Raw genomic sequence first — 18504 nt, 5'->3', positions numbered from 1 at the left:
AAGCGGGTGTGTGTATAAAAGTGCAAACGAATTATGGGATTTCTGGTGTGGGGAGGGCAGAAACGTTAAACCGGGAGAAACCAAAAACAAAATCAACATCCTATTATCTCATGTGATTCCAAGAGAGACCTACGTAAATTGCTTCAATGAAATCATGTTTTCACAAATATTGTACTTTGTGATTTTTGCGATAAATCAGAAAAACTGGCGCCAAAAATATTAGGTAAGATACTTAAGAGATAGGAACAAGAATCAAAAATTCCCTGAAATTCTAAAAATTGAAAACTCCCCTACTTGTATTACCAGTAAAACACTAAAACATCGGATGAGACTGACTGGGGACCTTCTTCTATTTCTTTTTGCTTCCTTCCTATCTCTCTAAATCCTCTCACTCTCTCGCACATCTCCGCAACACTCTTCCTTTGTTTGTCAACACCGGTGTTGGTTTGAGTTTGGGGCTGGGAGGGCTGTGTTGTGTTGCCTGTCTCTTCGTCTCATGCACTATTTCTTGGAGAATCTCGAGATGAGGTCGTCTCGGGATATGTCTATGCAACCTCCCGCAAGCAGCACAAACTGTTGCATGTACAGTCTTTCCCTTCTTTTTCGAGGTTATAAACGAGAGAGGCAGAGGATATAGGATGAAAAGAGGGGGCGAGGTTATTTGTGTTTGTCTCTGGGTGCCACGTCATGTTATTTGCTTAGGAATAAGAAGAAAAAGAAGAGGTCAATGAATTGTATACAAGAAGAAGACGGACTAATGAATGGTAAGGTACAGATGGCAAGGCAATGAAGTTGCGAAATCTCAGGTGAGAAAGTCAATACGGTTACCAAAAAACGAATGTCAAGATTATTGAGCCCAATAATTTTTATATAGGTAATATTAAATTTGAAAAACAGTAACATTTTCGGGATATCGAAGACAATAGAAAACTGATATTAATTTTGAAATTTCAGAAAGTCTAATTGAAAGTTCTTATAAAAGAATGAGAAAATTACGTACTAAAATTTTCGGTATTTTTGAACGTTTTTTCTTCGAAAAACAAATGAAAAGCTAAAAACTTGAAAAATTGGAAGTAGGAAACAAAACAAAACTGAAATTTTTTGAATTTATCCACATTTGGAATTTTGTCAAAAAAAACTTTGTAAAAATTCAAAATAGTTAGTCATAGAAATTATGTTTTACTGCTTCAAAAAGTTTACAAAGTCGAAAATTTTTAGAACATTTTAATAGGCTGGGCTTCGGAAAAACATTACAACTCAATTTATAAAATTAAACAAAAAATGAAACAGAGATCCGGAATTTCCGAAATTTATAAAGTACGACATTCTAGGAATTCAGAAAATCAAAATATCCAGAAATTCTGAAATTTCGAAACTCAGAAATTCAGGAAATTGATTGGTAAAAGACACACAGAAGAATGGTAAAATCCTGTTACAATAGTTTTCAAATTGAATTCAAAACTTTCAAAGCTTATCTTTTCAAATTTACAACACGATCTCCGCATGTTTTCAATATTCTCCCCATTAAATACTCCCACTTAGACGATCAAAAACTTTTTCTTCTAAAACTTGAAAAGACCAAAATCAAGAATTAAAAATTAATTCAAAAATCTCTAAACTTTATTCTATTCAGGATATGTTTGCCTTCTTCTCCCCCAACATCATTTATTTTTCTTAATCTGGTTCCTACAAAGAAAGAAACATAAACATTTTGATTCATGAAAAGGGATTAGATCAAGTCAGTTCTACGAGTCATACAGAGAGATCAAAAAAGAAAGAAGTCAACATATTTTGTGCTCCTCCGTTCCAAAGTGGGCGTGGCTCAAAATTATGAAAAACAGAAACAAGTGAAAACAAGTAGAGAGTATCTTCTTCACTTGATGGGCGTGGTCTCAAAAGAGAAACAAAATGAAACACGGGGAGAAGTATTGTTGGGAGATGGGGGGCAAAATGTGGGCGGAGCTTATGTGTACTCTAGTGCGCACACACTTTTTTGCGGAAGGATGGGCTTGGGGTGGTGGTGGGTGATGCACCAGTTAGCAGCCTCTTTTCTAAATACACACACCGACTGTGTTTTTCGGTTTTTCGGTCGAAGGAGAGGAGGTTGGTTGTGATGATCATATTGAACCTGAAACTATGTGTGTGTTGCCAGTCGACAGTCAGACTTTGCACTTTTCAGTCTGGGTTATAGTACACGAGAATAGACGACCCCCCTCCATGAGAAGAGTTCCTGTCCTAGACAGGTGGTAGAACGATAGAGAGGAAATGAAAGATGATTGTTTGATCAGAGAGAGAGAGAGAGAGAATTTTAAAAGTGCCAATGAAGTGGAGTTTAGGTGATTTTGAAAGGCGATAGAAGCGAATTAGAAGAAAAAAATTGTCTTACTATAACAGAAACAGAATAACATTTTCAGGAATTTTATGAGATATATAGGAGTAGGAATAAAAAATAAAATTTTTCCCGAAAATGTGATAGATCCGAAACAGAATTGATTAGAAATTTTTTAAATTACCAAGAAAATGAAGTTTTGTGGAAATGTCATTTTTACGGTTTCAGATAGTTTTCTTTTTAATTCGAAATGTTATTAAAATTAATTTGTTCTTTTACCCAACCCTGAGTTTTGAGCTCAATTATCCTTGATTCTATGACAGATATAAAAAGTTGTCCATTTATGAATTGTTTATCATAATATCACAAATATTTTATTAGTTGACATATTTTTGATAACTCTTATGGAAACTGAGATTTGGAAATTGGAATACGTTTTTTAATTTTACCTAAAAATGGAATAGTTCTGAAACAGAAAAATAATTTCAGAATTCTCGTTTCTTGAAGTATTTGGTTTCATATTTTGGTTTCGATGTTTGGTTTATTTAATTTCGGGAAATGGCCGAATTTTTTTTGCTTTTTTCAGATTTTTTTTTCAACTGGAGGTTTCACTGGTTGAATTCTCCAAATTTCCCCCTTGTATAAAGAAGCATGCACTTTGAGCTCAATTATCTCAGTTTCTATGAGAGATATCAAAAAACGGCCAACTAATAAAATATTGGTGTTATTATGACAAACATTTTATCAGTTTACTAATCTTTACTACCTCTATTGGGAACCGAGTTAATTGAGCTCAAAGTGCAAACATAGGGTGGCGAGTATTTACAGGTATTTATGAAATGGAACGATGGAAAATCTGATTACTCACAGTTAGAAAGTTGAAACAGAAAAAATCAATTTTTAGAGAAAAAATCGATGATCTAGCATTGTCCCCTACGCTATCCAGAACACATTACAAGACTCTGATACAGTAAGTCTCGCAAAAAAAAAAACTAAAATTCCAGAATAGTCTGAAAATCGGCAAGACCGGAACTATCAGGAATATTTGGGAAAACTCATTTTAAATGCTCTATGATCCCTATTTTGGGATTCCAAAATTCTAGAAATTCAACTAAAAATTTCAGTCAAAATTTTCAACTGATAAGGCATTTGATTTCAAAGTTCCAGATGAGACATGTTCAGACATCAGCTGATTTTCGATATTACTATTTATATTCGAAATATCGGTTCGTAAAAATAAGTCAGAACAGCTGAAACTCGATTCCCTTTCTCATGACCTAGATTTTGAACTCATAGAATTTCTAGACTGAAAACGACGTCAAAAATGGAGGAGCAGAATTCGAATATAAGAATAGTCTGATGGGCTCTTTTAAAAAGTGCATCTTCATAATATTCTATGCATGCAAACATTTCTGATGGCTCCAGATCAAAACAGAAACAAAACAAGAAGAAGTGAAAAAGAAGGCGTCACGGATAGAAACTTTCCGCGTGGCTGAAAGTCGTGAACTTGGCTGTTCCAGTTTTTTCAAAAAATAGAGACATACAAAAAGGGGGGCGGAGCCTTAATAAGGAGAAAATAGGAGAATGGGACAGAATGGAAGAAACGGAAGAAGAAAACACAAACAAGAAAAAAGGGAATACGAGGAATAGTGGGCGGAGCCTGAAGAAGGAGAAGCTGAAGACGTCTGGTGGTCGGAAAACAAGAAGAAGATGGAGATGAAGATGGAGATGAAGTAGAAAAGAAAAGAAGAAGAACACCCCGAGAAGATGAAAAAGCATAAACAATAACAACAATATTCATAAAACGAAATGGTAAGTGATGAGGAGGAAGAAGAAGAGGAGAAATGGTAATTAGATGAGAAGAAGAAGACGTGTGTTTTTGTTTATTCTAGAATACAGGATTCTTGAGTAGAAGGAGAAGAAGAAGAAGATGAGGTGGTGGAGAAAAAAGAGAACAGGTGTGAGTAAACAAGATTCAAGAGGAGTATGGTAAGGTGATATTCACACCTTCTTAGAGAATTTGGGATAGTGGATCAGAGTGCTGGGAAAGAACAAGGGTATTCAGAATATGGGCTTACAGGTTTTAGGGTATTTGAAGCTCGGAATCTGTAGATTTCTAGATTTCTGGAATTCCAGTATTTAGAACTTTTGAATTCGGACTGACTTTGAACTGACTTGTAGTAACACGAGGGACTGTATTGCAGTTCAGGTATAACCAAAAAAAATCCGGTTTCAGTCAGTTGTCTTTGTTTTTAAAATTTCAGGAATACCAGTGAGATTATCCCATATGTTTTTTGATTAGTCTACCGTATTCCTTTCAATAGAAAGCAGCACTATGATTCTTCTTTGAGCGCAATTATCCCGATTGCTGTGTAAAATATCTGAATTTTGTCAACTGGTGAAATATTTGTCGTAATATCATCTAGATTTTACCAGTGTACATATTTTTGATATCTCTTATGGAAATCGAAATAATTGATTTCAAAATCCAAACAAAATAGAATAATCAATTTTAAACGAAACTCGAATTGAAAAAAAATCTATCTGAATCCGAAAAAATATTTCGCCGTTTTTTCTAAGCAGTTCCTTTTTTCCTGATATTTCTCACAAAAATTATGATAATTGAGCTCAAAATTTGTCTATCTTTTTTCTATTTTATCAATTCACTATTTCTGAAATAAAAAAAAACCATAACGATATTTTTTCAGATAACTCAACAAACCGTACAACGCCCAGAAAAGATTCCAGGAACCTCTCTCTTCAACAGCTATTTGCTGAACTAGTGGATGTTTGAGGAATCGGTAGGAGGCCAGAATAAACAAATCAACAAGTCACAAGTAAATGAGTGAGAATAATAGTGAGAAATAACAAAATGTAAACAAATAGACTTTTCCAGTCGCTCAATATTTTCTTGTTGTTTGCAAAAAACAATTGATTTACGGTTCCAGGAAAGTTACAAAGAAGTTTAAGAAGTTCTAGGAGGATTCGGATTTGGAATGTGCGTTATTGGATAAAACATAGTATGGTTTCAGAAACTTTGAGTGATGCCAAAATTCATGTTTTCCTAGAATACCGTCACACTCTAATCGACCGCCCCAAACCGTTAACTTTGAGCCAATATATCTCGATTCCTGTCAAAGATACGAAAAGGTTGTCAACTGACAAATTGATAATAATAATATTATCAGCATTTTATCGATTAAAAGATTCTAGATATCTCTCGTAGGAACCGAGATAATTGAGCTCAAAATTGACAGAGTGGTGGTCGTTCTGTTAGAGGTTTTACGGTAGTATGAATCGAATAAATTAAAAAAATTAACGGCTTTTACTAGTTTCAAGAATAAGTGAAAATTTTTGATAATTTCCTATATTAAGACGTCAGAGGAATTTACAAAAAATAGGATTGCTGTTTCAAGAAAATAATAAATTTGTCAGAATTTTTAAAATGTCAATACAAGACCTGATGCCAGCGTCTTCAGAAATATATAATGATGATTTCCTTTAAAAACCTCGGTAAGTTTTAAACCATTCACATCGAATTTTTAAAAATTTTGTTCCGATTTAACTGAAAAACGAAACAGTACATTTTCAAGAGCAAAATTATAGGTAAGTTTCCAAAATGGTCTCAAAAAATTTCACTGATTCAAAACCTGAATTTAGGTTTCTGGATATTTTGTTTCGATAATACAACTTCAAAAATACATGTAATAGGTTCTGAACTATCTCCTCATTACCAAGGATTTCAAATCAGAAATCCCAAGATCTCTGAGCCTCCCAGTTCTTTTCAACTTTTTTACTTCCTCCCTATCAAAACAATTCAGATCACATATCAGATCATCAGATCAGTTTCCAGCTCCACCCTCTCTTCATTCTCTATCTTTTCATCTCATTTCCATTTTCTAAATCCCTTCAAAAATCCTTTTCATTTTTGATGCAATCATTATCTCCTACACGTGTTGCTCTTTTGTCGAATTGACGTTGGTCTCTCTTTCTCTCTTCCAAAAAGTTTCTGATTGTTTGTTATGTGTACACTGGCCTAAATGTCAAAACATTGGGATTAACCTCACTTATCCTAGTTGTTTTTTTCTTCCAGGAGGATAAAAAACTGATAATCCGGAGGAGGGTGGTGGTAGTGGTGAGCAATGGATAGATAGAAGAGAGATTTGTGAATTGTGGGGCGGCCGAATTGCGTCAAACTGAGGAGATCTTGTGAGTAAGGATAAAGACAAAGAAGAGCTAATGATTCGGAGAGAGGAGTAAACAACATCTACTCATGCTAGAAATCCTGGGATGATCTTACATAATGTTTCAATGTTTGAACCAAACACGGGGATGGGGATTACTCAGCTAGGAACTAGATTTGAAGTAGTTTTTCAAAATAAGGAAGGTGTCCGGATTCTGGATTCTGGGAAAGTATGAAAATCACATTCCACAGTTTCTCTGTCCCCAAAAAGTCACAAACGAAACAGAAAAATAATATACAACTAAATACCAGGAAAGTGTCTCTCAGGTTCTTACCGTAAATGATCTAGTAGAAGCCCACCCTTGGTAGAAATATGGTAGAGGTTCAAGAATGTCGATCAATTTGAAGAAGTACTGCACTACAAGGTTTTTTCAATGATAATATCACTGTATAACTTTTTGAGTTTCTAAAAACTGTTTGAAACTGAAAAAAATATTTTCCCCTGAAACATCGGTCAAAGAAACATAGATCTCTTAAATTCCTTGAGAAATTCTGAGCCCATGAAATCGTTATTCAAGATGGAAACTTTTTTTTTCAGAAAATTAGCAATTTATGACTTTTTCTGAATTCAAAAGCTCATTGTAAGAATTATCAAGACAGAGGGAAATCATGCAATCGAATTTGGGTTTTACCAATAGTAAAACTTTCAAGACTATTTGAAACAGAATCAATTCTGTGCCTAAAAATTACAATGAAAATAGTTTCGAAACTTCAAAATTTCAAAAATTTTACCCAAAAAACAAACACTCGAATAATCGGATTCCAAGGAAGAGGCCTCCATGATGATGGAAGATTCTCGAAACCAATGGATCCCATTTTCCTACTATCGTTTCAAGTTGTTTACTCCACGCCCCCAATAAAGGTCATCACTTCGGAATTAGAGAGTACTGTAGGGCTAGAGAGACGCAGAGAAAACAATCGAGAGAAACGATCTCGAAGTTTTGTCTCTGTCAACAAATTGAGTGAATTGGGAGAGATGGGGAGAGGCAGACACAAACAAGAGAGGTAAAAGATAAAAAAGAAACAACAACAAAAAGATATTGAAACTTTCTCTCTGTGTGGGAGTGATGTTGGTGACGTGGCACACAGACAAATTCTTTCGGAGAGACAACAGCTGTCATCTGGAGGGTCTTAGTTGCATAGAATGGCCTTGTGAAAGTGAGTGTACTATGTAAAAGTGCAAATGTCGTCTGGAGGAGACTCCTGCGACGATGAATTTCGAAATTTGTGACCTAGGTACCTTGCAGTACTACATAACATCGACAAATGGCAACATTTCGGAGGAAACAAGATAGATGCAAAAATGAGACAAATGGGAGAGGTGTCTAGACAACATAGATATGTGTATGAAGAGATTTTGTTTATACGGTCTTTCATAACTTGAAAGATGAGGAGCGGATCTGAACAAAAGTGTGGGAACTTTGCTACCTGAAATCTACACCGTTCAAAAGGATATGACTTCTTCAGTAAAAAACAGTCCTGAAGAGTTCAAGACCTTATATCTCGCTTTAGTCAATAAAGTTGTCAATTACAAAAATAAATCTCTAATTTTGTTTAGTACACTCTAAAATTTCCAGACAATTCCAAAAATTATGGAATACCTTTTCAGGACTACTCTACTAAAAAAGTCAAAATAGGATACCTTGGCCATAATGAAAATCAAAGCCTAAAGCAACAAGATCCCCTATATCTTAAGAGATATCAAAACCAAAAAAAAAGAGATCCGGTACTTTATACATATAATCAGGTCAAACATATTCTGACGACTTTTGCGCGATTTTTCACGCCAATCGTCTATCAAAAAAACTCCTGGAAAAATGATACAAAACAGGATTTTTGTCCAAATACGAGTGATCAGATGAACCCTCCAGGCACCACTAGGGAGGAAAACGTCGGGAGTGTGACAAGATACCACCCATGATGGAAGGAGACAATTGGAAGAAAAAAAACATGAAAATAGTAAACGAGAGAGGGGGATTTTTGAGGGAGTGTGACTTTAGTAAGTTAAGGAGGGATTTTGAGAAGAAATTGGGACGAGATGAGAGATTTACAGTTTCAGGATATTGTGAAAGGGACTAAAGATTTTTGGAAAATTAGTCTCACGGCTGAATTAGAAGTTCCATTTTTACCCTGAAACGGCCAACTTCGTGCCAACTTATCTTGATCCCTGAAAGAGATATCAAAAAGTAGTCAACTAACGAAACGTTCCTCAAAACATCAAAAATATTTTATCAGTTGACTACTTAATAATATCTTTCACGGGAATCAAGAAAAATCGCCTAAAAAATGATGGCTACTGTATTTTCTCCGATAGTAGCCTACCTAAACAGACGACTTTGATCTCAATTATTTCAATTTCCATAAGAAATATCAGAAATCCGCCAACTGATAAAATATTGGTGATATTATGATAAATTATTTATCAGTTGACAAATTTTCGATACCTTTTGAAGGAGCCGAGATAATTGATCTCAAAATATGCATGTAGGATGGGATTCTGTTAGAGAAAATACGGTGTTCGAGAATTCACAGTAATTATTCTCCAAGAGAAAATTTATGAGTATTTTTTCAAACTATCCAGAATTCAGACTATTGTCCATTCAAAGATATTGGTAAACAACTAGTAAACAAGTCCTCCATCCACTTGCATTTTATTTACACTATGAGGGGAGAAAACAAAAAAGGGGGCGGAGCTTGTTTACTAGTAAACAACCAAGCGATTCTGCTCCTATAAGACTATTGTTCCCTTGATCGATTCAGGCCAACTTTGTGGATTTTTCAGTTGAGTTTTATGTCTAGAATCCGTTTCTCCTCAAAAATTAACGAGACCGAATTATGTGGAAAAATATATGCAATCTGAAACAGCAAAAGTTTGAGTTTCGAAAAAAAGTTTGAGTTTCTTTTTCAATTAGATAAACATTTTTTCAGATTGAATAATATATTTCTGAACCTTTAGAGTCCTTTTTTTCCTGTTTTTTTTTGCCTTACAGTAATCCTTCCATAAAGATTTCAGAACTAAAATCTGATCTTTTGTTTGCAAATCCATCATCAAAAATCATCTCTATCCCCGCCGAAAGCATGAACACATAGCGTTTTTTTTTCTCAAAAAGTCCATCAAAGTCACACGTCCTTTTCACATATCGGGGTGGATGACAAATCGGCTGCGGCGGCGCCCCAAAAAAAGTGGGCGGAGCCAAAAGAGAGAAGCCTCTATGTTCGGAATGTTTGCGGAACGAACACAACAAGTTTGAGGAAATAGGAGAGATAAAAAATTGGAAAAATGGGGGTTAAAGCAAAAAGTATGAATAAACAAGAATAGGATGAATAAGAATAGGAAGGTAGGTAAAAGGGGAACACATGCAAATATGGGGGAAAAAGCAAAAATAGCTGGCAATCGGTTTTAAGCTTTTGAGAAAGGAGGTGTTGGCTTTGAAGAAAGTCTTGAACTTAGGACCCTATGGACCAAAAGCATTTTTAAAGTGAACATAATAATTGAGCTACACGAAACGAAACTAGTTTTGTAAGAAATTTTGACCCATTTCACAAAATCATGAAACCGTAACTCCCACATCTGAAGGGTCCATTATAATAAAGTAGCGCAATTACCTTCAAGAAAAATAGTGGTAAGACTATTATTTAGGCCCATAAGTTTTCAAAAATGTCTTGTTTAGATTTCTGATTTTTTCAGATACTGATCTTTTCTATTCTCGAGATTCACCCATCACTTCGTTCATTTGTCAATACCGCAACTTTTGAAAAGGACCTTGAAACGTAAGAGTACCTGGTACCCTAGACATACTATGTCATTTCGATTCTTCTCTCTTTTTTTCACTACCCGGTATCAATCAGCTGACCCGACTGAGTGGCAGCAAAATGATAAACACGTGAAAGGTTTTAGAGAGAGACAAATGGAAACAGAGAGATGAAACGAAATAAAAACACTACAAAAAAAAGACAACAACGATATATATTATGTAGAGGAAAACAAATGTGATGACAAGACAACTGACCTAGACACCTGGCACCGTGCCAGATCGCTTATCAGCTGATGATCAAGAAAGAAAACGAAGAGAAGAAGAAAGAGTCATCAACAAAACACAAACACGTCAAAGTTCCAATGTGTTTACAAGAGGGTTCGGGATTTTGGGTCTCCAAGTTTTTGGGGTCTTCAAAAAGATAGAAGTGAAGCTATTTGAAAAAATACTTGCTGTTTCAGAATCTAGATTTTTCGCTGTGGCTTTTAAGCGGGATAGTGACAGAAATATACGATTGCGAAAAAGAATACAACCCAAAAATAGTACCTACAGTTCCGAATATTCGCGATAATTTAGAAAAAAATTTTAACAACTGAATTGAAAAAGTTCCAAGAGAATAGTACCTTGAAATCAATAAAACTTGACAGGAAACATTTTCGGAAACTTCCAAAAGGTTTCTGAGACTTCTGAACAATTTCTGCTTCAAATAGCTTTTCAGTTTGACATCAGATCAAAAGTCTAGTGAAATAATGACCGTAGGAAAATCAAAACGATTACCATAAACACTCTGATCGAATTCCCCTCCCCTCCCCTAACTTTCAACTTTGAGCCAATTTATCTTGGTCCCTGTGAAAAATACTTAAACATTTTCAACTGATGATTTGTTTATCACAATATCACCAACTTTTTATTAGTTTACCACCTTTTCATATCTTTTACAGGGAATGAGATGCATGGGCTCAAAGCTGACGGTGTGGGTGGCACTCTATTAGAGTGATGTAACGGTTTATGAAACGATAAACGTCTGATGTCTGTTACAGGAGCTGAGAAATCTAAAAAGTACTATAAACCTCTGCACACCCCTGTTTAGCTCCCTGTACAACAAATGAGTTAATAGAGTTCAACGAACTCCTCAAAAATTCAAGATTTACAGTTTCGTCGACTCCTCATATATGTTAGCTTCATTCCACCTTACTTCATTTGTTGCACTCCGTATCTCTTATAATTCCCCTTAACCTCTTCGGTCCCCCAACAAATACAACCATATATTTTAGGCCTAACGAATTGAAAATTGTTGAAAAATAAGTGAAGAATCGTCATCACACACAAAAACGCCACCCATCGGTAAAGTGCATGTCAACAGACACCTTCAGACACATTGTGATAAACGTAAAGAGAAGAAAAATGAAAAAAAGACGATGATCATAGGAAAAGAGAGTAGACAGTAGGTTAAGAGTGGCGGTAGATCACAAGATGCTCAAAAAAGAGAGATCAAATGAAAAGAAAGAAAGGAAGTATGAACTATTTGTGGGTTACTGTAGGTGGGTTGTTGGAGAGAGAAAACGGCAACAATTGTTTGAGAAAAATGATAAGGAAATGCTAAACAAATTTGTGTTAAACTGATTAAATTTAAGAAAGAAAGAAAGGATGCAGTGGAAATAGAAGGACAACAATTCCTAGATTGACAGGTTATTAAAATTGGTGAGTAGTTGTTGGAATACATTTTTTTCAGTTTCAAATGGGTGATCAAAATTATTGGAAGTTGTGATTATCGCTATTACAAGCATGCACTGCACAAACATTTCATATTATCCTGAATTTTCGGAATTTCAACGAAATTTTCCATGAAAGTATCCAGGTACATGGATTTCTTGAGGTATTGTGATGTTTACAGGTCATTTTTACAGGTATTTTTTTGTACGTCAAAAACAATCCAATGTTCACAACAACAACGGATTACGGTAGATGTTTTAGGTACTTACTGTTTCAAAAATATTGTTTCAGGTTTCAATTGTGACAACAAGTAATAAATTCAACTGATGTAATCCAAACTTCATTCGCAATTAAATATCTCGATTTCCGACTAAAAAGTAGATGATTAGAAAAATAAACCTTATTATTGGACTTTGAGCTAAATTATCTCCATTTCAGTAAGAGATATCAATAGTCTGCAAACTACAAAAGGGTTGGTGATATTATCCCAAAATTTCATTTCGTTGACAAAACTTTGATATCTCCTACAGCAACCAAGAAAATTTTGCTGAAAACCGCTGTCACTCGAAACAAGATATACGTCATTTAGGTCTCTGATTATTGCGACTTCTGGGACTCTTTTTGTTCTCAAAAATCTCAAAATTTTTGTGTTCTAGTGAGACCAGGAGCTCATAATACAGTCAGCAAGCACAATAATTTACGGCTTGAAAAACAAAACAAGACCATGGTAAACAATTAATAAAGAGGAGAGCTACACCGTGGGGACGGAAATTTTGAAAAATTACGGTTTCAGTGGCAAAAGAAGATTTGGGGGGGGGGGGGGGGGGGACAAGGGGACACATTTATTCTATCGCTAAATGGTTTTAGATGAAATTCTGAGCTAGGAATGGGACGGGAGACTAGAAGGAGTTTGAAAAAAATTACGGTGTCACAAAATTGGTAAAATGATAGGGAGAGCTAAGCTTATATTGTGAATAGGCATCATGTATAGTTCGAAATATTAACTCAAATGTAGAAATTCGAATCAGCAAGTTTCGTAAAACGTTCAAAATAGTGGCTTCGAGAAAAATCTGGTGTTCGAGCAGGTGTCATTTAACTAACAATTTGCTAGCTTGTCTAGCAGCTGCTGCTCAAAACTTCGTAATTTTAGTTGTAAACGAATACTCGGCTACTGTTTCAAACAATTGACTTATTTAAAGTCCATGAAATTGAGTTCTAAAATATCCCAAACTCTTTTAGTCACGGGGGTTGCAATAGCGTACATGCATTCAAATTTTCCCCAGTTCTCTTGGGCGCGTTGCGGCTCGCAACGCGACTAAAATTTGGCTTGGAATTGGGAATTTTCAATTCCAAAAATGATGATTTGGAACAGTGCCAAGTCTTTGAACACGATGTGTGCAACAAATCGCGTTTTCTGGAGGTTACCGCCGGCAACTCCGTGTTAGTTCTAGATTACTTCAAATTTCATACCACTGGCTTGGTTAAGTCAAGTTATTCAATTTAAATACTGCTTCAAAATTTTCATACAAATTTGAACTATTTATTCAATTATAATATTTTTCCCAGATCGTTTCTTTGGTTTTCATACAGATTATATATTTAAAAGAATTCCGTTTCCTTTAACCTAGATTAAAAACTTGATTCCGACTTTATGAATTCTCGAAACTTGATATCATAAATAAACTGCATTTTCATGAATTGGGGATCAAAAGTATCACTGTTTCAAAAACTCCATATAGACTTCATACTTTCCTATTCTTGGCTATCTGGTCTTTATTTTGCTTTAAAAAAAGCAAACATCCTACTGCAGCATGATCATCCAGTTCAGAACACCTCATTCGACGTCAAAACATGAAAAAGCACAAGCGAAGACGTAGAACGTAGAGCTCCCTTTTCTCGGAGAAGACGTTCTTCTTCTTCTCCTGTTGTGTTGTTTGCTTGTTGCCTCTTATTTTCACTCCCTCCGTTCGCTTTCTTTCGTTCACAGACACCGACGTCGTCTACGGAAGAAGGTGTTTTCGTGTTTTCTTTTTTTCGACTCAAAATTAGAGAGAAGATGTGGTGGTGTTCCAGAGAAGACAGTTAGCAAGAAGAAGAAGCACACAGAGCCCCAGATTTCTTGTGGAAAAAAAAGAACTGGAAAAAAACAAAATAACAAAAAATCGAGGGGTTCCTCTTCTGGCGGAAAGAGTATGGAACAACAAGAGACGCAGAGCAAAGATTCCGGGGAGACAGACCAAAAAAAAACGAAAATATTTGGCAGTTTGGGCCATAAACACCACCCGAAAATTAAACACACATACAAATAACCTTGTTTTTTTTTGGGATTTCGTTTTTATGGGAGGATGATGAAGAAATATGGCAGTAGAGAAGTGTATGCGCTTCAGAATTGATGGACAGGGGGACAACATGTAAAAAAACAGAAAAAAGAAAACAAAACAAGGAACTAACACACAAAAAAATATTGTGAGGCACACTGAAAAAATGGACTACGGTAGATCACGGGGAGTGGAGATAGTAAAGTAAACAGTTTGAGGAGTAAAGCTATTTTCATGGCAAGAAGGGAGCGGTAAAAGTTGACTGATTGAAGAATACTGTGTTCAGAATAAGCAAACAACTAGAAACATAGAATTTTAAGAGATTTCAAAATACGATTTTTAGAGTAAATGTTCATGAATACGGTCCATTGAAAGAATATCGGGAAAATTGTAATAGAAGGACCCCACACTGTCAAGTTCGAGCTACTTTTACTTGGCTCGTATGCAAGATATCTAAGCGCTGTCAATTAATGAATTGTTTTTGATATTATGATAAGCAATTTGTCAATTTTGGTAACTATTGTAGGAACCGAGATAAATTGACTCAAAGTTGAAAGTTAGGAAACTCTTCTATTAGAGGTTTTACGGTGTTTAAGTAGTCTAGAGTTTGTGATCTAGAATTCTTTAGTGGGAAAATGTTTATGTACTTGTCACATTGGAAAATGTGATATCGGTTTCAATAAAATCATAAATTTGAAATTGTAAAAATGTACTGCTACCATTAATCCCATTGCCGACTTAATAGACACTTTTCAGATTTCTCCAGAATCATAGTCGAGGTATCAAAGGAACTGCGCATAGAGAATCTCTATTAGAAGGGCATCCTTTTTATTATAAATCTTTCTTAGAAGCCCATCAAATCGTCGACCTGGAACAGAGTTAAAAATCTCGATTTCTGTGAAAGATGGTAAACATTTACAGGAATCAAGATGATTAAGCTCAAAGTTGATGATTTGAATTAGATGAAATACGGTAGTTTTCCTTTGGCCTTATATTTCAAGCTAATTTATCTTGGTTCGTGTAAAAGGTATCAAAAAGTGACAAACTGACAAAATGTTTATCATAATGTTAGAAATACTTTGTCAGTTGAACGTTTTTTGGTACCTCTTATCGAAAACGATTTCGGTTTCACATTTTTACTGTTCCATGGTTTTAATAACAATTATAACATTTTTTCTTTTCAATGTCAGTTTATTTCTTACATTAGCTGCTACGCAAAATCCCATTCTACCAAACATCACGCAACCCATCGCTCAGAAAGTATTACTTGTTCCAATAAGAGCCAAAAATAAAAACTTTGGTGTAAATTGATACTCCTCTTCTGTTGGAATGCAACACCCCAATTCCTGTGACCCGGAACCACAAGCGACCGCCCATCTCTTCCGAAAAAAGTGAGTCAGTTTTTGATGACGTGGCAACCAATACAGGAAAACGAACACTTTCAGTTTTCAGCCCAGCAGATCGCGCGAAAAACGAACCCCAAGTGAGGGAGAGAAGAGATCACGAGTTGTTTTTATTATTTTGTTATTCTTTATTTTCAGACGACACACACAACCACACACATTGCTACGAGAGGAGTGTTCCGTCCGCGTGGTGGCATTTCTCTTTCTCTCTCTCTCTCTCTCTCTCTCTCTCTCTCTCTCTCTTTCTCTCTGTTTTTCATGTTTTTTTTTTCATTTCAAAAATTCAGTGGGATGGGACATCGTCTCTTAAGTAGGAGGAGAAAATAGGAAAACATCAGAACGCAAACAAAAACTATGAGTTACAGTAACCCAACCAACTTTAAAGAAGTGATAGAGTTCTCTAGGAAACATCAATGGAAAAACTGATTTGATAAACTCCAGACAGCTAGAAGGGACAGGTGCAAAAATCAATTTAAAAAGGGAATGTGTCGGAGGAGAATTTAGGTGTCTATTGATAAATAAAATAACATCTAGTGGAATTTCTTGGGAAAAGTCCTGATGTGAGTAATAGGGTAACTGATTTATGATCACATGGCTTTGTGAACTTTTGAAGAATGTTCAGGAAGGAATCGTTAAAAGGAGCATCTTACAAATTGAACTATGGAAATTCGTTTTGAATTTTTAATCTTTTTAAATCCCAGGTAATTGGAATTGAAGACTTTAAAATACCCGGAAATCAATTAGCCCAATATTTTCAAAAAGTTGAAAAATTGAACAAAAATTAAGGATTGCTGAATCACGAGAATTGATAAAACCACAGTGCGAGAAGTAATACGCAACAGATTTTCCAAATCTTATAATGCAATATATGAAATAGCAATTTTTCGGAAGACTAATTTTTTGAAAATTTTGATTGCAGATATTTTGATTGCAGATAGACTTCAGTCCGATTTTCATTAATTTTAATTTTAAAGAAATTAATTTTTTCCAGGAAATTAACAAATGTTTTAAAACTCTCAGATTTTGAGCTCAAATTTATAGCGAAATTTTAAAGATGGCAAGATTCAAAATTACAGAATTTGAAAGTTTCCGATCACGAAGACAACATTTTCAATTTGACCTGGTTTTTCTGGATTTGAGCTCAGAAATTCATTCAGAAACCCCTATGACGCTTTTGAAAACTACAGTGACTCGATTGATAGGACTTCAAAGCTTCTATTATATAAAAAATGTCCTGTCTGAATTTACACTACTCTTGATACAGTAATCTGGATCATTTTCTGAAAGCTGTCCGTCTGAAAAGATGGATGCCGTTCGTCAGACACTAAACACAAATAGACAACGGGATACTTGAGTTTTCCATGGGACGTGGGTAAGCAAAATAGGAGAGAAAAAAAACAAGGAATGGATGAAGAAAAGAAGAAAAAAACAGAAAAACAGACCTACAAAAAACAACTCTCTCTTCTCCATTTTTTTAACTGACTTACCTCGATTAGCAGTTTTGAAAGACACGTTGGAACTGATGGAGAATTCATAAGCGATTGATGCATTTGAAGGAATTGTTGAACTGTTTGAAGTGGATCGATTTTAACCTCTTGACTCATTCCACTGGGAAGGTTGGATGCTGGACGGTGAGGTCTTGGACCTCTGAGAAATCCGAATGCAGATGTTTGTTCCGAATATCCAGTGGAATATTTCCTCAAATTAGAGTCACTGCTAGTCTTGTGAATCCCTCCAGATCTCATTTCGGAAGTTAGCAATGGTCGGAAACTTCTTCTCAGTAGTCCCGATTGGTTTTGTAGATCGATTTCCATTTTCATCTCTTCCATATCTTCTTCCTCTTCTTCATGAACCACATCGATCGGTTCTTCTTCGTCTTCAGCGAGTAAATGATTGTTTTGACTGGTTGGTGAGGTTACTGTAGACGTTGACGAGAATTGTTGAGCCGGGGTAAGAGGGGGTGTTTGGATGTAGAAGGGCATTTTTCTGGAAATTAAAAAAATATAAAAACTTGAGGAAAACAATAGAAAACGGACGCGATTTAAAGGACATCAAACTGGAAACAACAAGTTTGTACTTTGAGCCCGATTATCTCGGGTGCTTAAAATATATCAAAATTATGTCAACTGATAAAATGTTTGTGAAATTATGAGAAATTCTCAATAACGAAATTCGGATAACCGTAAAACCTGTAATAGAAGGGTCCTCAAGTTTGAGACCGTAAATTTCGGAACATAAGTATGCAAACGTTAAAAAATATTTTTAATCATATTGATTCCTTGGCCGAAACACTGACAAGAAATATGATCACAAGATAAGGACTTCTGGAAACTGTGAATTTTTTTTTTGAAAAGTGACAATTGTTAGATGAGAAAATGAGAAAACAATTGTGATTTTGTTTTGTACAAAACAACAATATCTTACGTAAATGGTCTCAAATGATACTGAACTTGAGTGACATCATCAAAAGTTTGATGTACCGTACCTGTTAATGCGATGATAATTAAAGGTGTTGAGATAGCATGCATTCAACAAATTTTTGAAACTGTGGATCATATAAAACTTTTCATATTTAGAGTCACTCGAAAATAATATACTCAAATTTTCGATTTTTGTAATTTGTAAATTGATACTGTACAATGAGTAGAAAAAGCGGAAAAGCCAAACTTGAACTTTTTCAAAGATAATATCCACTTAAAATGTTTTTCAAATCTTCAAAATTTCCCGGTTTCACCAAACACTG

General features: G+C 35.2%; 1 protein-coding gene across 1 annotated transcript; it reads right to left on the bottom strand.

Annotated features, from left to right (window-relative positions):
- Positions 1–13864: 13864 nt before the first annotated feature.
- On the bottom strand, positions 13865–17743 carry CBG19914 (the record flags this gene model as incomplete). Its single annotated transcript, XM_002633820.2, has 3 exons — positions 13865–13997; positions 14569–14657; positions 17249–17743. 3 exons carry the CDS (start codon positions 17741–17743, stop codon positions 13865–13867), a joined length of 717 nt encoding a protein of 238 aa, XP_002633866.2.
- Positions 17744–18504: the final 761 nt, after the last annotated feature.

This window comes from Caenorhabditis briggsae, assembly GCF_000004555.2.
Source record: "Caenorhabditis briggsae complete genome, chrIV, whole genome shotgun sequence".
In the NCBI taxonomy this organism is placed as follows: Eukaryota; Metazoa; Nematoda; class Chromadorea; order Rhabditida; family Rhabditidae; genus Caenorhabditis; species Caenorhabditis briggsae.
The sequence above is the reverse complement of the archived record's forward strand: the minus strand, read 5'-3'. Positions and strand labels throughout refer to the sequence as shown.